Source organism: Ranitomeya imitator, chromosome 5 (genome assembly GCF_032444005.1).
Source record: "Ranitomeya imitator isolate aRanImi1 chromosome 5, aRanImi1.pri, whole genome shotgun sequence".
NCBI lineage: Eukaryota > Metazoa > Chordata > Amphibia > Anura > Dendrobatidae > Ranitomeya > Ranitomeya imitator.
In genome coordinates, this window is record NC_091286.1 from 561,780,086 (window position 1) to 561,803,852 (window position 23,767).

The 23,767-nt window shown below is 46.1% G+C and overlaps 1 protein-coding gene across 1 annotated transcript in view; it reads right to left on the reverse strand.

The window, feature by feature from the left end:
* AP1S3 (adaptor related protein complex 1 subunit sigma 3) overlaps positions 1–23,497 on the reverse strand; it is a 94,224-nt gene extending 70,727 nt beyond the window's left edge. Inside the window, exon 1 of the mRNA XM_069727674.1 lies at positions 23,129–23,497. Within this exon, the coding sequence (XP_069583775.1) occupies positions 23,129–23,131 (3 nt within the window). The 5' untranslated portion in view covers positions 23,132–23,497. The remainder of the gene's footprint in view (positions 1–23,128) is intronic.
* Between the last annotated feature and the right edge of the window lie 270 nt (positions 23,498–23,767).

Genomic DNA, 23,767 nt, shown 5'->3' on the forward strand with positions numbered 1-23,767 from the left:
CACGGATAATTCCGTGGACGTGTGAAACCGGCCTTAGGCTGTGTGCACGCGCTGCGGATTTTGCTGCGGATCCGCAGCGGATTTGGCTGCTGAGGATCCGCAGCAGTTTTCCCAAAGTTTAGGCTACGTTCACATTAGCGTTACGCTAATGTGTGTCGCTGTTGCGTCGGCGACGCAGCGGCGACGCGCCCCTATGTTTAACATAGGGGAAGCGTGCGTTTTTTTGTTAGCGTTTTTCGACATGTGCGTCGTTTTCGACGCTAGCGTCGGACGCACGAAAATGCAACAAGTTGCATTTTTCGTGCGTCCGATTTTCGTCAAAAAACGACGCACGCGTCGCAAAACGCAGCGTTTTTGCGCGCGTTTTTGGTGCGTCGCGCGTTGCGTCGCCGACGCACCGGCGCGCAACGCTAATGTGAACGTAGCCTTACAGTACAATGTAAACCTATGTGGAAAAAAAAAAAAACGCTGTGCACATGCTGCGGAAAAAGCCGCGCGGAAACGCTGCGGATTATCTTCCGCAGCATGTCAATTGTTTGTGCGGATTCGGCAGCGGGTTTGAACCAGCACCAATAGGAAAGTGCTGGTGAAAACCCGCAGAAGAATCCGCAGAACAAACCGCAAGAAAATCCGCAGTGAAAAATCCGCAGGAAAATCTGCAGCGTGGGCACATACCCTTATACCTTTACCCGTCTCCAAAATCTGTATGAGACATGTGAACAAAATCCAAGGTCATTTTGAGTCCCGCCACCTTTTCACTGTGCTGGTTAGCCCCTTTATGGCCACGTTCACACGTTGCGTTTTTCTGCTTTTGGATGCAAATTTTGAGCTGCGTTTTACAGTACTAGCAAAGGCTATGAGATTTCAAGAATCTCATCTGCACAAATTGTTTTTTTGCCTGACTGGGAAAACTGCTGCGTTTTTGCAAACTGTAGCATGTCACTTCTTTCAGTGGTTTGTCACCCATAGAAAGCAATGGGCAAGTGCAAGAACGCAGCAAAAAACGCAGATATCAGGTTTTGCTGCATTTTTGGTGTAAAAACCTAAGTTGAATCATTTTTTTTGCTGCTCTAAACTTAATCAGCATGTACAAGAGACATTTAAAACGCAGCAAAACATGCCGTTTATAAGCAGCTTCCTTACTACCAAGAAAGCAGGTTTTGCCGCCTTCAGAAAAAAAACCAGAAACGCAATGTGTGAACACAGCTTTAGGGGTCTTGAAGCTGCGATCGTCTGATCACTTTTGCTGCAAGCTGCAATACCACAAAATTGCTGCTTATGGTAAAAATAACGGACTCCTTTTGACGCCCAGCTCCACCTGCCGGGTCTGGGGCGAGTTCATCCTGCGAGCCCAATTCACACCCCCGCTACCGACTTGCTCCATATATGTGCGATGGATATCGATAAGGGGTTAAGGTTCCCACAATGCTAAAACACGGAGCATTTTTGCTGCCTCTTATATCGCCGGCATCGGATTTTTATAAAAAAAATATCACGCACGTGCTGCCAAAAATACAAGAGCTGTGGGTTTATTCATGTGCACTCCGGCTTCATGAAACATACCTCTCCCAAATTAAAGTAAATTAATGTGCATTAACGGCGTATGCTTTTCCAGAGCAAGAAGAAGAAAACGAGGACATCATTAGCAAAAAAAATCCAATTTAGTACTTTGTTATTCTTCCTTGGGCTTTCATCCACTCCACATTAACCTGCTTCTAACTCCAAGTGCAGAGCTAAGCTTTGCATGTTGACGCTTTGACATGGACCATTTGCTGCTCATGTGGTCAAGTGTTCTTAAGTTTCCTTTTCTCAAGAAAAAGCTTTAAAACCACTCTTTGCTTGAAATTCACCATCATCCTGAAAAGAGGACTTAAAGGGAATATGTGAGCAGGTTTTTGCTATGTAATCAGAGAGAAGCAGGATGTAGGGGCAAAGACCCTGATTCCAGCGGTGTCACTTATTGAGCTGCTTGATGTAGTTTTTATAAAATTACTGATTTATCTGCAGAAGATCATTTGGAGGAATCGTAAACCTGCTGCCATGTAGTGCTCCATATTAATGAGCTCTACATAACTCCGCCCCCACCGATAGGCAGCTTTCCGTGTATATTGTACAAGGGCAGAAAGCAGCCAATCAGTGGTGTGGGCGGGGCTATACACAGCTAAACATTTAGAGCACTGCTAGATCTGCAGCAGATAAAACAGAGGAGATTATATAAAAATAACTGCAACTAGCAAATAAAGTGGCGCATTGTTGGAATCAGGGTCTCTGCCCATACATTAAGCTGCACACAGATGGGGCAGCAAATACTTGGTGACAGATCCCCTTTAATCATCACTAAATCTATAACATATTCTAGAAAGGAGAAAAGTGTCCAAAATCTCTAAGAAAACCTGTGCACAGACTTTTTAGGTAATGAGTGTCATCTTGTATTGTCCTCTAGCTTATTACGTGTTAGTGCGTTTCAGTTTGGCTTTTCTATAGGTAAAATCCCATTTCATTCAGGTCATTTCTCATAATTCTATCACAAATATTGACTCCTGTTTCCACCCATTGTTTTTCCATTTGTTTTGTTCGGTACTTTCTATTTTCAAGGCATATTGCGTTGAGATATTTATCCTGACAACTTCCTTGATCTACACCCAGGGCTGTATTTATAGTTAGTGCTGCCCTAGGCCCCGAGATCTCCCCTTTTACTGGGAGTCCTCTGTGCATTTTGGGAGAATTGCCAACTATAGTATTAATTTAAAGGGGTTATCCACTACTGGGATGACCTCTTCTCAATCAATATGTTTCCCACCCCCCACCAAAAAATAAAAAAATAACTGAGGGAAACCCGATGGCTGGGGGGTAATATTAATATTATGGGAACAGGCCAATAGCCCTAAAGGTTCCCAGAGTATTAATATCAGCTCACAACTGTTTGCTTAGCCTGTACTGGTTACAGCTTTCCCCCTCCCCCCAAAAAAATATGTGGGGTCCCCCCTATAAAATCAATAACCAGCAAAGGCTAAACAGAGAGCTGGGGGCTGATATTAATAGCCTAGTAAGGGGCAATAGTTATAGGCCCCCTCCCAGACTAAAAAAATAAATAAAAATAAAAAAAATCAGCCCTCAGCCTCCCCAGAAATGGTGCATCCATTAGATGTGCCAATTCCGGCAATTAGCCTTGCTCTTCCACTTGCTCAGGTGCGGTGGCAAGTGGGGTAATATTTAAAGGGGTTAATGTCAGCTGTGTAATGTTAACTGACATCAACCTATTGGCTGGGCAATATACTACGTGGCTGGGCAATATACTACGTGGCTGGGCAATATACTACGTGGACATGCATATTCTAGAATACCCGATGCGTTAGAATCGGGCCACCATCTAATATATATATATATATATATATATATATATATATATATATATATATATATATATATATATATATATACACATATACACACACCGTATATACTCGAGTATAAGCCGAGCTTTTCAGCCCATTTTTTGGGGCTGAAAGTACCCCTCTCGGCTTATACTCGAGTCATACCCGGGGGGTCGGCAGGGGAGGAGGAGCGGGGGCTGTGTAGTTATACTTACCTGCTCCCGGCGCGGTCCCTGCAGTCCCTGGCTTCCCCGGCGCTGCATCTTCTTCCTGTATTGAGCGGTCACATGGTACCGCTCATTACAGTCATGAATATGCGGCTCCACCTCCCATTACCATGTTGTAATACAATACTGCAATTTTAATATCAGCCATCATTTATTGCCGTGTCGCCATAGATGAAAGTAAAAGGTGCCACAGACAGTATACACAATGGGAAATGGGTGCCCGGAGCACATCTACAGCCATAGAGAAAACTCATGCCCGAGCACTGATTGGCAAATGTCCCTGATGACTGAACTTTACAATGCAATGTGTGGACAGAAGCGTGCCACTTGTCTAATGCTTTTTTTTTTTGCATACACGTATGCACAGCCAAGAGCTTGTGATCATTTCCAATAAAAACGCTTTCAGGTACAGATAATGCTCTAACCTTGGAGGATAAAAAAAAACCATGACATCCATATTACAGAATGACATAAACAGTAATTCCGCCATGTTATATTTGTGGGGAGAGAAGGGGCAATATCACATGTCCCGCTCTACTGTCATCTCAGCCAATTCCATTAATAAACATTAAGAAAGTGCTATTCTAAAGCCAGGATCGCTGTGCGCCCCCCACGCCTACAATGTGCCAGCGATGAGGGAACAAGCAGGCACAGAGCACACTGTGGGTGTAAATGCATCAATGTTTTCTAAAAATTAGATTTTGGAAAAAAAAAAAAAGAATATACATGATTTATTCATCATAACCAATTCTAGTTCTGTGAGAAAATGACTGATGTGATAAAAAAAAAAAAGAATATACATGATTTATTCATCATAACCAATTTTAGTTCTGTGAGAAAATTACTGATGTGTGTATATTGGCTGATTCGCAAGAGAAATGACCTGGAAATCCCCAGGTTGCTTCAAATCCTATTATTGGATCAGTTCCACATCTTAGGGTCTCTCTTTACACGTCCGTCCATTTTAGGAGTAGACAAACAGAATAAATGATCCATTGCATTATCAGTTATGCAACAGAGGGGCCCCATTGATAAGGAGTGGTAGTCAGGGAAATTGAGGAGTCGGAGGCTTGGCTTAGGCCCCTTTCACACATCAGTTTCTTGCAGTTAGGCCTCTTTTCCACTTGAGAGGGAAAAAAACGGTTCGTAATCTGGACCGAAAAAAAAGGATGAAAAGTATGCGTTTGTCATGCGAGTTCAATGCAATTTTTTAATCGCACCATCCGTTTTACATCCGTATGACATCCGTATGCAATCCGTTTTTTTTCTCTGCGACTATTTTTATAGTCATTTACAGGACTATTTACAGTGTTCTATGCCACAGAATGGTAAGGTATCTGTAAGAAACAGATGGAAAACAGATGGTCCGTATTCCATGCGTTTTTCTCGCACCCATTGACTTGCATTGGCGAGTCTCGCAGCGTGCTGCGATTTTTTTTCTCAGTCCGATTTCAGCTGAGAAAAAAAAAAAAAATTGCAATTGGAATGTCACCTATTGAATAACATTGGTCCGAGTGCAATCCGATTTTTTTATCGGATTGCACTCGTCCGTTTTTCTCTTAAGTGGAAAAGAGGCCTTAGTCACAATCCATTGGCTCGATGGATCCATCGCATCAGATTTTTCATCCGTTTCTTCCGTTTTGTCATCAGTTTTACAACAGATCCGTTTTATTTAAAAACACCTAATGGGAGGCTCCCAAATATTATTGGCTACTGAAAACCTATATCTATATATACAGTGTTTCTACACCTCATCTTGACAGGTTGTAGAGCAAGTGGCAAAAATGGAAGGTGTGATTGCGAACATTGTGAAGAGCTATGTGGATTTTACTTTTGAGGCGAATCGTTTCGAAGCGATCGTTCTTGAAAAGGAACGAGAAAGACAGCGTATCATGCGTCTGCGCTGTTTTTTGATCCACCCAATCACTGCACTGAGAATGACACATGGGGTGTATTCTACTTTATATATGGAGCTGAGAAGTTTTTTTTTTTTTTTTTTAACTATGTTCGTACGAAAGCGGAAAACTTTGGGGGCCGGCTAATTGGATCCTAAATAAATCGGAGCATGCTTAGTTAAAAAAAAAATAAATAAAAATGAATCAGTCACCGGATTCCGCCATTTGACGGAGGCTTTCATTCGGGCAAACGACGGACAACAATGGATCCGTCGCTGTCCGATTTTGACATACACAAAAAAATATAGTTACTTTGTCCATCGTCTCCGGCTGCCGGACAATTATCGACGAATCTGGTGAACGACGGATGAAACGTGAGGCCATCTATCGCAATCCATCACTAATACAAGTCGATGAGAAAAAAAAACGGATTCGGTGGCATCAGGCGCCGGATTAATTTTTTTTTTAAAATTCGACGGATTGGGACTGATAGCAAAAAAACTGATGTGTGAAAGGGGCCTTACCGACACTACAGCCCTGCCACTAACAACTAACTGTCACTATGAGTGGTCATAACCATGGATACCTAAGCTACTGCAACGCCCAGAAGTGCCTAAGTGACATAGAAATATAGCATAGTTCTTCTCATTAACTAACTGGAAGGGTTTGCTAATATTAAACTTACTACATACTAGGATAAGATCTTGGAGATGTGAATACCCCTTTAAAGCCACACTCTCCTCCCATAAACCATATCTGCTTGATAAGTGATAGAAAAAAGCATCCAAAACACATGCTAAATAGGTCTAAAATTTGATGTGAAACTATGCACCCAGACCAAATTTGGCATACTTTGGTGCAAACAAATGAGCAAATCTGCATGGTTTGAAAGTCTGGCCTTCGTTGACAATATGCCCTAAGGCAATTGGACATTATACAGTTAGTCCCCTTCTAACGTTCCGCGCAATGAGCTAGAGCAGAGAACATCTGCAAAGAACAGATTAGGCTTTGGTGGTCTTGCTGTACTGAACAAATACCATCTCATCCTCAGGGCCGCCATCAGGACATTACTGCCCTGACTGGCGTATGGGGCCCCAGCGGCAGGGCCCTGACGCTTCAGTAACTGAACTTGTGTCCGAGACGCAGGTTCAGTTAAACTCTATAGACGTGCGGGCACCGGGCCCGCACGACAATAGTTAAAAGCTGCCAGCCAATCAGAGGCTGGCAGCTGACGTCAGCACGCATGTCGCCGGCATATGACGTCATTGTCATTCGCCGGTGAGTGCACACTGGAACTGCGAGGACAGAACTTCGCCGCAGGAGAACGGCAAGGTAAGGACAAAGGTTTTTTTTTTTATTTTTATTGAAAGCGGTATGGGGGGGCAGGATGGGAGACACAGGGGGGCAAGAATGGAGACACAGGGGGGCAAGAATGGAGACACAGGGGGGCAAGAATGGAGACACAGGGGGGCAAGAATGGAGACACAGGGGGCAGGATCATATGGAGCAGGATGGAGACAGATGGGGCAGGATCATGGGGCAGGATGGAGACAGATGGTACAGAATCATGGGACAGGATGGATACGATGGGGCAGGATCATGGGACAGATGGTCTGGATATGGTGGGGTGGTAATTGTTCCTTGTATGTGGTATTATAGGTCACTATGTGGTGGTAATATGGCCTCTGGTCATAGTGCGGTGGTATTTGTCCCTTGTATGTGATATTATCGGTCATTTTAAAAATTGAAAAAATAAAATTATATATATATATATATATATATATATATATATATATATATATATATATATATATATATATATATATATATATATATATATATATAGTGTGTGTGTGTGTGTGTGTGTGTATATATTTTATATATACACAAAAGCTGCAGGCTATATGTGTGATCTGGTGATGGGAACTGTTAGGTCGGGGTCACACTTGCGAATTCAATGCGAGAAACTCAAGTCCAGGCACTGCCGCCGGCACTCTGGACCGGAGTTTGCGGCTTGCGGCAGCAGTGCCAGGACTTGATGACTTCAAGCGAGAGCAGTGGGGCTGTGGACAGTTCAAGGGGTGGAGGGTGGTTCAAGGGGGCCCCGAAAATTTTGCCAGTATGGGGCCCCAAAATTCCTAATGGCAGCCCTGCTCATCCTATCCAAAGACAACTGACAACATTTGTTACAGGATGAGCTACTCGACTCCCTTTCTTTGGCAGCTGCACAGTGGTACGCCTTGTAGATGAAGATCAGAAAAAGCATGTGCTCCACTGGATGGCAAGAGCTGCATCAAGTTACCTCTCCTCCTCAACATCACAAACAGTACAATCGTTAGAGGTGGCACCCCAATTACCCTTGTTTCCCCAGTGTCACAACTTTCCAACCGCCCAACTGGCGGCAGGGAACCACAGATGGGCGAGTGTGCAGAGCTGTTCACACATTCTATTCCATGGGCATTAGAGTGCTCTGCTTCAAAGATTCACAGAATCCAGAGGAGGAAAGCATCTGCACCGATGCCCCAATTTTTTTCCTGTTGGATCCGGGGCCGGACGAAGTAGAGTCCGTGCACAATCCAAACCCTCACCACCAGATGTTAACTTCTGGGGGTGGAGGTGATCCTTATGAGACTCAGATACCTGAGGTGCATGCAGACTGTGGAGTGCTGTCAGGGCAGGAAGAGGAGGAGGGTGACTTTCAGGTTGAGGAGTGGGAGAACAGAGGATGATGAGGAGGTTGTAGATCCCACTTGGTGTTAATCTAGCATGTAGCTGAGTAGCTCAGCAGAGGAGTTGGAGGAGGAAGACAAGGAGGTTATGCTTCGGCTTGCTGCACAGACATGGAGTGATACAACCACGATAGGCACTGCATCCTTAGCCACAACTATGGCTAGCATCGGTCACAAGTCTTCAGTTCACAGGGGCATCAAGGGTTGCCTAGCCTGGGCATTTTTGGAGACCGCAAAGGCTGACAACTCACAATATCTTCCAACTTTGCAAAAAACAACTCTGAGGCAAAAATTGCAATAATTTAATTACTACATGCATGAACCGGCACATGCATGATCAACATGCCTTAGTCTGGGAAATCGCACTGCGCTAAAATGTGGAATAGCGGGCCTCACCAACCACCGAACATCCCATCAACCGCATCTGCTGCCTCTTCCATCACCATGGCAAGTGTTCTCTCACACAGGTCTCTGGCTGCAGAACCTCCATTTGTTTACCTCTACAGTTGGGATAAGTGAGAGCCCGTCAGCTGTTACAGAAGTGGAGATGCCAGCTGTTTTTGTTTCACCGAGCACACCACATTTTTCTCAATCCACCATAACATCTCTGCCTACACCTCACTCTCAGTCGTCCAGCAGTTTGTCCTGTTCACCGTACCCCACCCTCTTTCAGCAAAGTAGCCAGCCTTCGGTCCCGCAGTTGATGTCACGTAAAACAAATATTTCTTACTACACATGCCAAAGCTAAGAGCTTGAACTCCACCATCTCCAATCTGTAGGCCACAGAAATACTGCCTTTCTGCCTGGTGGATAGAGACAGTTTCTGAAAGTTGATGGCAGTCGCAGTCCCCCAGTCCCAGTTGCCCAGTCCTCATTACTTCTCTAAGGGCAGTCCCACACATCCAGATAATTCCGGTACCGGAAAAATCGGTACCGGAATTATCCGTGTCCGTGTGCCCGTGTGTTTCTGTGCACATCAGTGTGGCACACGAGCGGCACACGTGTGCCGCCCGTGTGCCCACTGGGTACTACACGCACCGTGCAGGAGACAGCGCTAAAGTTTAGCGCTGTCCCCTGCATCTGGTGCTGAAGCTGCGATTCATATCTTCTCTGCAGCAGCGTTTGCTGTAAAGAAGATATGATAAATCCTTATTTTTGTTTGTTTCTCGTGTTTAAAATAAAGGTCCATGTCCCCACCCCCCTCCCACCCCCTGTGCGCCTGTCCGCTGTTCTTAAAATACTCACACGGCTCCCTCGCTGGCTGGCGCTGCTTCCTGTCCTGGCCGCACGTTCTACTGTATGAGCGGTCACGTAGGGCCGCCGATTACAGTCATGCAGGGAAGCTGACACCGGGGGACGCGACAGACACCGGAATTTAACCCCTTTCTGACATCGGACGTACTATCCCGTCGAGGTGGGGTGGGCCCCCATGACCATGGACGGGATAGTACGTCCAGCGCGTATCGCAGCTGACATCCGGCACTATGTGCCAGGAACGGTCACGGACCACCCCCGGCACATTAACCCCTGGCACACCACGATCAAAGATGATCGCGATGTGCCGGCGGTACAGGGAAGCACTGCGCAGGGAGGGGGCTCCCTGCGGGCTTCCCTGAGCCCCCCGCAGCAACGCGATGTGATCGCGTTGCTGCGAGGGTCTTACCTCCCTCCCTGCCTGCTCGAGCCCCGGATCCAAGATGGCCGCGGATCCGGGTCCTGCAGGGAGGGAGGTGGCTTCCCAGAGCCTGCTCAGAGCAGGCACTGTGAAGCAGCCTGCACTGCTCTCAGATCGGTGATCTGACAGAGTGCTGTGCAAACTGTCAGATCACCGATCTGTGATGTCCCCCCCTGGGACAAAGTAAAAAAAAAATTTCAAATGTGTAAAAAAAAAAATTAAAAAAAATATTCCAAAATAATGAAAAAAAATAAAAAATATTGTTCCCATAAATACATTTCTTTATCTAAATAAAAAAAACAAAACAAATAAAATAGTTTTTATCGTATAAAAGCGCCAAAACACAAAAAAAATGATATAAATGAGGTGTCGCTGTAATCGTACTGACCCGAAGAATAAAACTGCTTTATCAATTTTACCAAACGCGGAACGGTATAAACGCCTCCCCCAAAAGAAATTCATGAATAGCTGGTTTTTGGTCATTCTGCCTCACAAAAATCGGAATAAAAAGCGATCAAAAAAATGTCACGTGCCCGAAAATGTTACCAATAAAAACGTCAACTCGTCCCGCAAAAAACAAGACCTCACATGACTCTGTGGACCAAAATATGGAAAAATTATAGCTCTCAAAATGTGGTAACGCAAAAAATATTTTTTTGCAATAAAAAGCATCTTTCAGTGTGTGACGGCTGCCAATCATAAAAATCCGCTAAAAAACCTGCTATAAAAGTAAATCAAACCCCCCTTCATCACCCCCTTAGTTAGGGAAAAATTAAAAAAAATGTATTTATTTCCATTTTCCCATTAGGGTTAGGGCTAGGGTTAGGGTTAGGGCTAGGGCTAGGGTTAGGGCTAGGGCTACAGTTTGGGTTGGGGCTAAAGTTACAGTTAGGGTTTAGATTACATTTACAGTTGGGAATAGGGCTGGGATTAGGGTTAGGGGTGTGTCAGGGTTAGAGGTGTGGTTAGGGTTACTGTTGGGATTAGGGTTAGGGGTGTGTTTGGATTAGGGTTTCAGTTATAATTTGGGGGGTTTCCACTGTTCAGGCACATCAGGGGCTCTCCAAACGCGACATGGCGTCCGATCTCAATTCCAGCCAATTCTGCGTTGAAAAAGTAAAACAGTGCTTCTTCCCTTCCGAGCTCTCCCGTGTGCCCAAACAGGGGTTTACCCCAACATATGGGGTATCAGCGTACTCAGGACAAATAGGACAACAACTTTTGGGGTCCAATTTCTCCTGTTACACTTGGGAAAATACAAAACTGGGGGCTAAAAAATAATTTTTGTGGGAAAAAAAAGATTTTTTATTTTCACGGCTCTGCGTTATAAACTGTAGTGAAACACTTGGGGGTTCAAAGTTCTCACAACACATCTAGATTAGTTCCTTAGGGGGTCTACTTTCCAAAATGGTGTCACTTGTGGGGGGTTTCAATGTTTAGGCACATCAGGGGCTCTCATAACGAAACATGGCGTCCCATCTCAATTCCAGTCAATTTTGCATTGAAAAGTCAAATGGCGCTCCTTCGCTTCCGAGCTCTGCCATGCGCCCAAACAGTGGTTTACCCCCACATGTGGGGTATTGGCGTACTCAGGACAAATTGTACAACAATGTTTGGAGTCCATTTTCTCCTGTTACCCTTGGTAAAATAAAACAAATTGGAGCTGAATTAAATTTTTCGTGAAAAAAAGTTAAATGTTCATTTTTATTTAAACATTCAAAAAATTCCTGTGAAGCACCAGAAGGGTTAATAAACTTCTTGAATATGGTTTTGAGCACCTTGAGGGATGTAGTTTTTAGAATGGTGTCACACTTGGGTATTTTCTATCATATAGACCCCTGAAAATGACTTCAAATGAGATGTGGTCCCTAAAAAAAAAATGGTGTTGTAGAAATGAGAAATTGCTGGTCATCTTTTAACCCTTATAACTCCCTAACAAAAAAAAATTTTGGTTCCAAAATTGTGCTGATGTAAAGTAGACATGTGGGAAATGTTACTTATTAAGTATTTTGTGTGACATATCTCTGTGATTTAATTGCATAAAAATTCAAAGTTGGAAAATTGCGAAATTTTCATAATTTTCGCCAAATTTCCGTTTTTTTCACAAATAAACGCAGGTACTATCAAAGAATTTTTACCATTGTCATGAAGTACAATATGTCACGAGAAAACAATGTCAGAATCAGTGGGATCCGTTGAAGCGTTCCAGAGTTATAACCTCATAAAGGGACAGTGGTCAGAATTGTAAAAATTGGCCCGGTCATTAACGTGCAAACCACCCTTGGGGGTAAAGGGGTTAAGTATGTAGTGTTTTTTTTTTTTACATTTACAATGGTAACCAGGGTAAATATCGGGTTACTAAGCGCGGCCCTGCGCTTAGTAACCCGATGTTTACCCTGGTTACAAGTGAACACATCGCTGGATCAGCGTCACACACGCCGATTCAGCGATGTCAGCGGGAGATCCAGCGACAAAATAAAGTTCTGGCCTTCTAGCTCCGACCAGCGATGTCACAGCAGGATCCTGATCGCTGCTGCGTGTCAAACACAACGATATCGCTATCCAGGACGCTGCAACGTCACGGATTGCTATCGTTAGCGTTCTAAAGTTGCTCAGTGTGAAGGTACTTTTGACCTGCGGTCCATTTAGTCTCCTGAATGGGGCGAGTATAATGTGATGGGTCTGGGCCTTTCATTCTATTGGGGTTCCTACATGGGGTTCCCCAGTCGATGATTTGCCTATTTTTTTCCATTGAAACCAAAGCTTGAAAATGGTTGCATAATTAATTTTTGTTGTCGGACTTGTCTGAGAATTGCTGTCGCACGAAAAATGGCCCTGCATGGCCCTGGGCTTATACTAAGCTGCTGCTCTCCATCATTCATATCTCCGCTCTCTTTTCCATCTTACAACTCAGATGAGCTCTTCGCTCACTTCTGCATCTTTCATCCTCCCGTCTGCAGGCCTTCTCTCATGCTGCTCTCATTCCCTAGGCTTTACTCTCCTGGAATATAAGGCTTGCTCCTAACATTCAGAATTATAAGCTCGCCTTAAAAAAAATTATTTGTTGAAGGGAATATATGTAACATAACCACAGTTATTACCCATCGACAACGTTAATTTGGTCTGAGACCCCTCCATTCCATTCTGCGCTCAGCCTGCTACACCCCCCTTGTATCAGTGTCGGCTCAGGCTCCGTTCACACATTCTTTTGTCTTTTCTGTTTTAGGAATTGACTGGTGTAAGCAATAAGTGATCTATTACATCAAGCAAATGGAAGAAGAAAGGGCGCCATTGATTAATATGGAAAATAACAAGTGACTGGCACACTCCGGACGTGTTGTGATGCAAAATAGGGGGTTTATTATACATACAGTAAACACAAACGTTTCGGTCGTAACTGGACCTTCATCAGTGTGCTAGATTACTAGTATGTTGGAGGAGCCCCACAAGTTAGAACTAAGATGCATCGGAAGCCTGAAGCTATATAGAATTCAGGTCGTAGAAGCAGTACATAGACGCAGGGGAGTATGTCCCAGGTGGTGCTATCAGCCTGATGAATGGAGGGAGCACGCAGTGTCCACTGCAAGTGCAGGCTGCACTTGCAGTGGACACTGCGTGCTCCCTCCATTCATCAGGCTGATAGCACCACCTGGGACATACTCCCCTGCGTCTATGTACTGCTTCTACGACCTGAATTCTATATAGCTTCAGGCTTCCGATGCATCTTAGTTCTAACTTGTGGGGCTCCTCCAACATACTAGTAATCTAGCACAATGATGAAGGTCCAGTTACGACCGAAACGTTTGTGTTTACTGTATGTATAATAAACCCCCTATTTTGCATCACAACACGTCCGGAGTGTGCCAGTCACTTGTTATTTACACATTGAGGCTTGGGAACCTATGACCGTGCACCTCCTCCCTTCGGCTGTGCTGAACATTTTCTATATTATTGATTAATATGGAGTCTATGTACTATTTTTAGAGCAGAGGACATTTTTTAAGTTCCAGAAAACGGACCCTACAACAATCCATAGTGCCCCTCTGCTTTCATTTACATAACTGAAGTAATCGATTGCTTATTTCACTTGTCTGTTCCTGAAACGGGACAGATAGACAGTGTGAACAGAGTCTAAAGGTACCATCACACATAACGATTTCTTTAACGATATCGTTGCTTTTTGTGACGTAGCAACGAGATCGTTAACGAAATCGTTCTGTGTGACAGCGACCAACGATCAGGCCCCTGCTGGGAGATCGTTGGTCGCTGGGAATGATCAGGACCTTTTTTTTTGGTCGCTGATCACCCGCTGTCATCGCTGAATCGGCGTGTGTGACGCCGTTCCAGCAATGTGTTCACTGGTAACCAGGGTAAATATCGGGTTACTGAGCGCAGGGCCGCGCTTAGTAACCCGATGTTTACCCTGGTTACCATTGTAAATGTAAAAAAAGGTTACCATTGTAAATGTAACAAAAAAAAAAAAAACAGTACATACTTACATTCCAGTGTCTGTCACGTCCCCCGGCGTCAGCTTCTTGCACTGACTGTCAGCGCCGGACGGCCGTAAAGCACAGCGGTGACGTCACCGCTGTGCTCTGCTTTACGGCCGTCCGGCGCTGACAGTAAGTGCAAGAAGCTGACGCCGGGGGATGTGACAGACACCGGAACGTAAGTATGTACTGTTTTTTTTTTACATTTACAATGGTAACCAGGGTAAACATCGGGTTACTAAGCGCGGCCCTGCGTGACAGCTCTCCAGCGACCACACAACGACTTACCAACAATCATGGCCAGGTCGTATCGCTGGTCGTGATCGTTGGTAAATCGTTAAGTGTAACGGTACCTTTAGACGATGGGCTGTCAAGGGCTAAAAGCTTTACATATGACAGGATAAAGGAATGATCCTTAAAAAAAAATAAAAATAAAATAAAAAAGCACCATGTACCAATTGTATCACTGGTTTCATTCATTTAGATTGTCAGCTCTTATAAATCAGGGAACTGACTTTTTTTGCCTCATTGTAAAACGCAGTGGAAAGTGCTGGCAATGCACGAATAAGTATTATTAATATCATCTCTGAATGCAAATGCACCCCACAGTAACGACTAGGTGATCGTCAATGAGGTGGCAATGATTCATACCCCGCCTAACAGACAACACTAGGATACCTGTGAATTTGCTTACATGACGCCTGCCGATCTGATATAATAGATCACCCAGCATGGTGCTATTCCTGACAGTTCTCATCTCTACAGCCAGAAGCTTAGAAGAAGACGTACAGAACAAAGGCCGCTTCCTAAGGGTTTATCTCGGCGCCACTCGTCTTTGCTGAATATTACAGCTGCAGCCATCTCTCATACAAGAAAAAAAAAAGAACCGAGAGATAAGGAATAATCTGATAAATGCAATCTGTGATCAAATATTGTCACTGTCACGAGAAATCACCGAGCCCCAGGAAATAACGGACACGATCCTATATTAAATGCATCACATACATTTGTATTATAGATGTGTAGGCACTATGTGTGCGCGGCTATACAGTGCCCATATGTGGCTCCATAGTCTGCACAAGCAACAATGCCAGTGTGGCTAATGCCTGGACAATAAGTCATCTGACAAAGTCAGAGGCACAAGGAGGCCGAGTGTGGGCCCATAACAGGCCCTTATTGATCAGGAATACTACGTGCCAGTATGAGCCCAGGGCGGGTTCAGATGAGCGCATTTACAGTCAGCGTGTGGTCAGACCACTCGCTGACCCATGCTAGTCAGTGTACAGGTGCACATAAGAGGTTTCCCTTGTGCAGCATGTAGTATTCTCATTCATAAAACAATGCGTGTAATGACAACGCTCTTACACCCAGGCATGATGCAGATGTAAAGAGATAGACATTCTGCCCAAGTTCTCCCTCAAAGTATAAGTGTATTTTTGTATTGTGTAATGTGAAAGGTGATGTGCTTTAATAATGTTGGCACTGTGTCCTGCCAGACAGTAGGGAGAGTTAGAATTAATGATTGGGACCAGCCCAGAATGGGAGATAAACAGTTTCTAGTCAGGATATCATATAGGGGCCAGCGTGAGTCTGAAGTAAACTTAAGGTCTGGACAGTATAAATGCTGCGTGGGTGTCCTGAAGTGAGGATAGACTGAGACTGTGGATAGTGTGAACCAGAGAAAAGGAAAACCAACATGAGGACAGAGTGATCAAACGGTGATGGGTCCTGGGAGCAGTACCGCCCAGAGTATATAACATAGAGAGGTAACGGGCCAAGATTGGACAGACTATGTGAGATGAAGAGTGCCCCAGGCTGGAGTCCCAAGATGTCATTGGTGCCGAAGTTAAAGGGAACCTGTCACCCTGAAATTTGCAGATGAGGTAAGCCCACCGGCATCAGGGGCTTATCTGCAGCATTCTGTAATGCTGTAGATAAGCCCCTGATGTTACCTGAAAAAGGAGAAAAAGACGTTAGATTATACTCACCCAGGGGCGGACCCGCTGCTGGTCAGGTCGGATGGGCGTCTCCGGTCCGCTGCGGCACCTCCCATCTTCATTACAAGACTTCCTCTTCTGATCTTCAGCCACGGCTCCGGCGCAGGCGTACTTTGCTCTGCCCCTGAGTGAGTATAATATAACGTCTTTTTCTCATCTTTCAGGTAACATCGGGGGCTTATCTACAGCATTACAGAATGCTGTAGATAAGCCCCTGATGCCGGTGGGCTTACCTCACCTGCGATTTTCGGGGTGACAGGTTCCCTTTAAGGACCTGCCATACTGGCAGAATAGTTCCATTGAAGGGAAAGAAGACGCGGAACCGCGGGTTGAGAAGAGGACGCTCTGTAACTGAACTGGAGTACTGAGCTGGATTGTGGTAAAGGGAAGTGAAACGGTGGAGAGAAAACAAATGAGTAATGAGAAAGGAATTGGAACTGTGTGTAGAAAATGCTCCATATAGTGAAGGAAACGTTCAAAACGATGTGTGCCTACTATCTACTGTACATAATCGTTGTGGTGGTCTCCCTCATTGAGCTGTTCAATATCTGGTCCTCATTAACCCAAGTCATCGCTAACAAGTGGCCTGCAAGGGCATAGCGACCCCACAGCATAAGCCAACACACCCAGCCAGGACCCCCACTTTCATGCAACGTGATGGGGCTTACGAAACGAGTACCTCACTCACAACTACCGCCTCACGCCACGATACATGGAAGTGGCAATAAGGCCGGGGTCACACTAGCGTATTGCATCCGATGGGAGAGCATCGGATGCGATATGCTAATGACCCCCGGCTCCTGCTCTGCTGCAAGAAGGAGCTGAGTGTCATGCGTCTGTGCTCCGAGCCCCTCGCACAGAGCAGATCGGAGCACAGCTGCGGAGGAGGCAGAGAAACTAATTTCTCCATCTCCTCCATTGCCGGGGTCAGCGTTCAACACACATTACTCAGATGATGTCCGAGTGATGTGCGTTGTCTCACTCGCACCCATAGGCTTAGTGAGCATGCTGCGATTGTCTCGGACCGAGTAAAACGGCCGACAAAAAAAAAAAAAAAAAAAAAAAAAATCGGCTGCTGGGAGCTGCCCCATAGTATAACATTGGTCCGAGTGCAATGTGATTAAAAATCGCATTGCACTCGTCCGTTTATGTCGCCAGTGTAACGCCGGCCTAATATTCATGGTGGTCTCAACCCAGCCCACAGGTTCCTTCAGATGAGCGTATAATGGGACTGTATGTATAATGGGACAGTAAGTTAAATGGGAAGCACATGGAACAATGCAAGTCAATGGGTTTGCATAAAAGTTTATACGCAGGTGGAGAAAATAAATAAATATCGCAGCATGCACTACTTTGATTTGTTTTTCAGGTCAGACTCGCCCATTGTAAGTCGGTGGATGCACAAAAACCGGATCACACATAGACCACCATCTGTATGTCATGCGTTTAAGGACACATTATGTGTGTTAACGGGAAACTGCATTTTGCCTTTTGTTATTTATGAAAGCGTTCATGTAAAAACCTAATGTCGTACATAAGCCATACGGATGGACAAAACAGACAGACAATTAGCATACAGATGAAAAATCAGCTGTTTTTTTTCTGGATGACAAAGACAATTTTGCACACACTTGTCTGAAGGCAGACTGAATCTGAGCACAAACAAGTATCCTGGTGATAGCAACATACAGTAACAATATATCAGTATGATAAAAATATATCTTATGCAAGAGGCTAACCAATGAGTATTTGGGGCACATGGTAACTTTAGTCGCACAGTATAAATGCGGCAATGTCCCTTTTTGCACCTAAAACGCACCATTAAAAATATAAAGGGATAAGCAGCACTGACTCCCAATAATATAAACTATTCAGTCTGTGACTCTCCCTCCCCAATTACCTGTTCGGCTCTGTGCGCATGGAAAATATGCAAAGTTTTACAGTACAGGAGAAGTAAATGAGATCCCTGAAGTCTCATGTACACGCTGATTTTTTTCCTTGCAGATTTGCAGCAGATTAAAATCTGCATAATGTCAATTCTTGCAGAATATTTCACCCGTACTAATGAAGAAAATACGTAAAGCACGGCAAAAATGTGGAAAAAAAAATAAATGTATTTTATGCAACTTTCTTCCTGCCATAACATTAGGATATGCAGCAGAATTTTCTCCTGAAAATCCTTACCATGTGCACATGCCATAGTCCCTGTCCTGTGCCCCCATCATTCATTATAAGTACTTGATAGCACCTTCTACCACCCCCAAATCCATTATGACGCTATCAGGTACTGAGCATCCTCCGCCACCTCCAAATTCATTACAAGCCCCTGACAGCGTCTTCTCCCACCTTTCAATTCATTATAAAAGGTACCATGCACCTTATTGCCTCCTCTCCCAATTCCCAATAAATTATAAGTCCTCCTTCTTCCCATCTCAATCCCCCACATCCCATCATTTTTCTTTCCCACCACCCTCATCATTGCCCTTTCTAACACACACTGTGATTTTGAGGATCAGACTGGGACATGCTCAATGCATCTGTAAGGGTATGTTCCCACGCTGCAGATTACTCTGCAGATTTTTCCCGACTGATTTTGGTAAATCCGCAGGTATTCTACACTGCGGTTTTTTGTGCGGATTCCACCTGCGGTTTTACACCTGTGGATTCCTATTGTGCAGCAGGTGTAAACCGCTGCGGAATCCGCACAAAGAATTGACATAGTGCAGAGTAAACAACACTACGTTTCCGCGTGTTTTTTTCCGCAGCATGTGCACTGCGGATTTTGTTTTCCATAGGTTTACATGGTACTGTAAATGCATGGAAAACTGCTGTGAATCTGCAGCGGCCAATCCGCAGCAAAATCCGCAGCGTGGGCACATACCCTAAAAGCGGGCAGCACATCAACACTGCACACAGATGTAGCCTTATCATGTATAGCACAGTACTCAGTATATAGTGTACTCAATTATTATGTATAACACCGTCCCTCATTACGTAGCATCCTCTCCAGTTATATATGATGCCGTCCCTTATTATGTAGCTTCCTCTGCTGTTATGTACAGCACTTTCTCTTACATAGTTTATTCTTGTTATTTACAGCGCCCTCTTTTATTACATAGTCCCCTCTCTATTTAGATATAAAATGACCAGAAGCAGCCAGTGACCAGTCCATCAGCTCCTCCATTAGAAAAGAAGCTTTCCCATGCTCCATCTGCCGTCGTTGCATTATACAGCTAATAAGAGAGGATGGTATGTAATAAAGACAGGGGGCTCTATCTAATCCGATATGTAAGGGACAGTGCTGTACATAACAAGAGAGGGCACTGTGTAATAAGGGACAGCAATATACCTAAAGGAAACCATGTAAATGTATATATATACACGTGTGTGTGTGTGTGTGTGTGTGTGTGTGTGTGTGTGTGTGTGTGTGTGTGTGTGTGTGTGTGTGTGTGTGTGTGTAGATTTTCCCACGGCACTCGCATTGACGTCAGAAAGGTGAAGTGAGTTCACTGACTGTGAACTCGTAGGACCTGTCTGACGGCACTGCGAGAAGGAGAACTTTCTCACGCTCACGGTGCTCTCAGACAGGGAATAAGGAGTTCACAGGAAGACACTGAGCACACGGTGCTCAGAGTCTGCTGGATGACAGGCTGTAGGGTCGCATCATGCAACCATGCATCCTACCATCTAGATGTAGCAGAGCTGGACCCGTTGTCGGACAAATGGATTAGCAGTATCTCTGCGGAAAGGTGAGGAATATTGCTGTTTGTTTTTTTAACTCTCTTGCAGATAACGAGGGCATCGGGGGACTTGGCAAGGTCATAATTATGGTTTAATTAACATTATTAAAGGAGTCTGTGTCTTTCTTTCAATTAAAAGGACTTTTTTGTTGGTGTCTGTGTTTTCATGCAATGTGACTATGGAGTTAGTAATGGGGGCGCCTTATTGACGCCTCTCCATTACTAACCTTGGGGCTTGATGTCACCTGACAATACAAAGGTGACATCAACCCCCCTCAACTATCACCCCACTTGCCACCACTACAGGGCAAGGGCCAGAAATGGCACATCTTAGAGGTGTGCCTTTTCTGGGGTAACTGAGAGCTGATGTTTTTAGCCTGGGGAGGGCCAATATTCATGGCCCCTTCCTAGGCTATTAATATCAGCCTACAGCTGCGTATCCTTTGCTGGTTATTAATTATAGGAGGACCCTACATCATTTTTTTTTTAGGGTCCCCCATTTTAATAGCCAGTAAAGGCTAAGTATACAGCTGTGAGCTGATATTAATAGCCTGGGAAGTTCCATGGGTATTACCCCCTTGCCAGGCTATAAACATCAGCCCCCAGCCGTAAGCTTTCCCTCTGCTGGTTACGAAAATTGCGAGGGAACCCACGGCATTTTTTCAGACAAATCTTTTATCAATTAAATACATGTACAGTAATCTGCACACACACTGCACTAATTATATTTGTCACTGACATCTGTACATCTAAATATTGTATTCGTGTTTACTGTATGTAATCCATCTCTTCTATCCTGTGGGCTCCTGCAGTGATTTTACAGTACACCGTCGATGAATTGCCGGATAGATAGAGATTAGAGATATATAGATATATCACTGACATCTATACATCTCTGTATTCTATGTGTATGTATATCTATTTATCTATTCTATTCTGTGTATGGGAGGATGTAGCACATACAGGCACCTGTGCAGCTGATCTCCGTGTATGGGAGGACGCAGCAAATACAGGCACCTGTGCAGCTGATCTCCGTATATGGGAGGACGCAGCACATACAGGCACCTGTGCAGCTGATCTCCGTGTATGGGAGGACGCAGCACATACAGGCACCTGTGCAGCTGATCTCCGTGTATGGGAGGACGCAGCACATACAGGCACCTGTGCAGCTGATCTCCGTATATGGGAGGACGCAGCACATACAGGCACCTGTGCAGCTGATCTCCGTGTATGGGAGGACGCAGCACATACAGGCACCTGTGCAGCTGATCTCCGTGTATGGGAGGACGCAGCACATACAGGCACCTGTGCAGCTGATCTCCGTATATGGGAGGACGCAGCACATACAGGCACCTGTGCAGCTGATCTCCGTATATGGGAGGACGCAGCACATACAGGCACCTGTGCAGCTGATCTCCGTGTATGGGAGGACGCAGCACATACAGGCACCTGTGCAGCTGATCTCCGTGTATGGGAGGACGCAGCACATACAGGCACCTGTGCAGCTGATCTCCGTGTATGGGAGGACGCAGCACATACAGGCACCTGTGCAGCTGATCTCCGTATATGGGAGGACGCAGCACATACAGGCACCTGTGCAGCTGATCTCCGTATATGGGAGGACGCAGCACATACAGGCACCTGTGCAGCTGATCTCCGTGTATGGGAGGACGCAGCACATACAGGCACCTGTGCAGCTGATCTCCGTGTATGGGAGGACGCAGCACATACAGGCACCTGTGCAGCTGATCTCCGTGTATGGGAGGACGCAGCACATACAGGCACCTGTGCAGCTGATCTCCGTGTATGGGAGGACGCAGCACATACAGGCACCTGTGCAGCTGATCTCCGTGTATGGGAGGACGCAGCACATACAGGCACCTGTGCAGCTGATCTCCGTGTATGGGAGGACGCAGCACATACAGGCACCTGTGCAGCTGATCTCCGTGTATGGGAGGACGCAGCACATACAGGCACCTGTGCAGCTGATCTCCGTGTATGGGAGGACGCAGCACATACAGGCACCTGTGCAGCTGATCTCCGTGTATGGGAGGACGCAGCACATACAGGCACCTGTGCAGCTGATCTCCGTGTATGGGAGGACGCAGCACATACAGGCACCTGTGCAGCTGATCTCCGTATATGGGAGGACGCAGCACATACAGGCACCTGTGCAGCTGATCTCCGTGTATGGGAGGACGCAGCACATACAGGCACCTGTGCAGCTGATCTCCGTATATGGGAGGACGCAGCACATACAGGCACCTGTGCAGCTGATCTCCGTATATGGGAGGACGCAGCACATACAGGCACCTGTGCAGCTGATCTCCGTGTATGGGAGGACGCAGCAAATACAGGCACCTGTGCAGCTGATCTCCGTATATGGGAGGACGCAGCACATACAGGCACCTGTGCAGCTGATCTCCGTGTATGGGAGGACGCAGCACATACAGGCACCTGTGCAGCTGATCTCCGTATATGGGAGGACGCAGCACATACAGGCACCTGTGCAGCTGATCTCCGTATATGGGAGGACGCAGCACATACAGGCACCTGTGCAGCTGATCTCCGTGTATGGGAGGACGCAGCACATACAGGCACCTGTGCAGCTGATCTCCGTATATGGGAGGACGCAGCACATACAGGCACCTGTGCAGCTGATCTCCGTGTATGGGAGGACGCAGCACATACAGGCACCTGTGCAGCTGATCTCCGTATATGGGAGGACGCAGCACATACAGGCACCTGTCCACGTCTCATGTGACATCACAGGGAGGACCGGCCGCAGATCATAAAGGCCGGTGGGGATGACAGGGTTAATGACCAGCTCCTGCACTGATCACCCACAGTCCATGATCACCACCTGTGACAGACAGCACAGCAGAGCACCGAGCTGTCAGCGGGACCCCGGTCATGTAGTCACAGAGCAGCCCATGCGCCGCTATTTACTCTGCTCCCAGCCCCGCAGTCCCGGTGCCTCACCCCCGATCTCCCCTCTTACCATTTCTGTTCCGGCGGAAAAGGAAGACACAGGTGACAACGACTGAGGTGAGACTGGAACCAGCACTTCACCGGCGGCGCCCCGCCCACTCGTACTACGCCCCGCCCTTCAGTACACCTGCCGTGTGCTCAGTCACACCCCTTTACTGAAGCCACGCCTACTCCTCCTGGGATCCTAGCAACCTCACACGGGTTGTGAGCGGCTCCTAGTAACAAGGTGACCCGGCCGCGCCCTCATTCCCCGCCTAACAACACCCACTTCCTTGTACCACGCACGAGTGTGCACGGCCGCTCCCTGGGGTCAATGTGAGAACTGGGGCATTAAAATCCCGCTGAGCAGTGTCGGCAGGTGTCTGTGGAGAGCGTCACTGTGTGTGGACGGGTGTCTGTGGAGAGCGTCACTGTGTGTGGACGGGTGTCTGTGGAGAGCGTCACTGTGTGTGGACGGGTGTCTGTGGAGAGCGTCACTGTGTGTGGACAGGTGTCTGTGGAGAGGGTCACTGTGTGTGGATAGGTGTCTGTGGAGAGGGTCACTGTGTGGACGGGTGTCTGTGGAGAGGGTCACTGTGTGGACGGGTGTCTGTGGAGAGGGTCACTGTGTGTGGACAGGTGTCTGTGGAGAGCGTCACTGTGTGTGGAC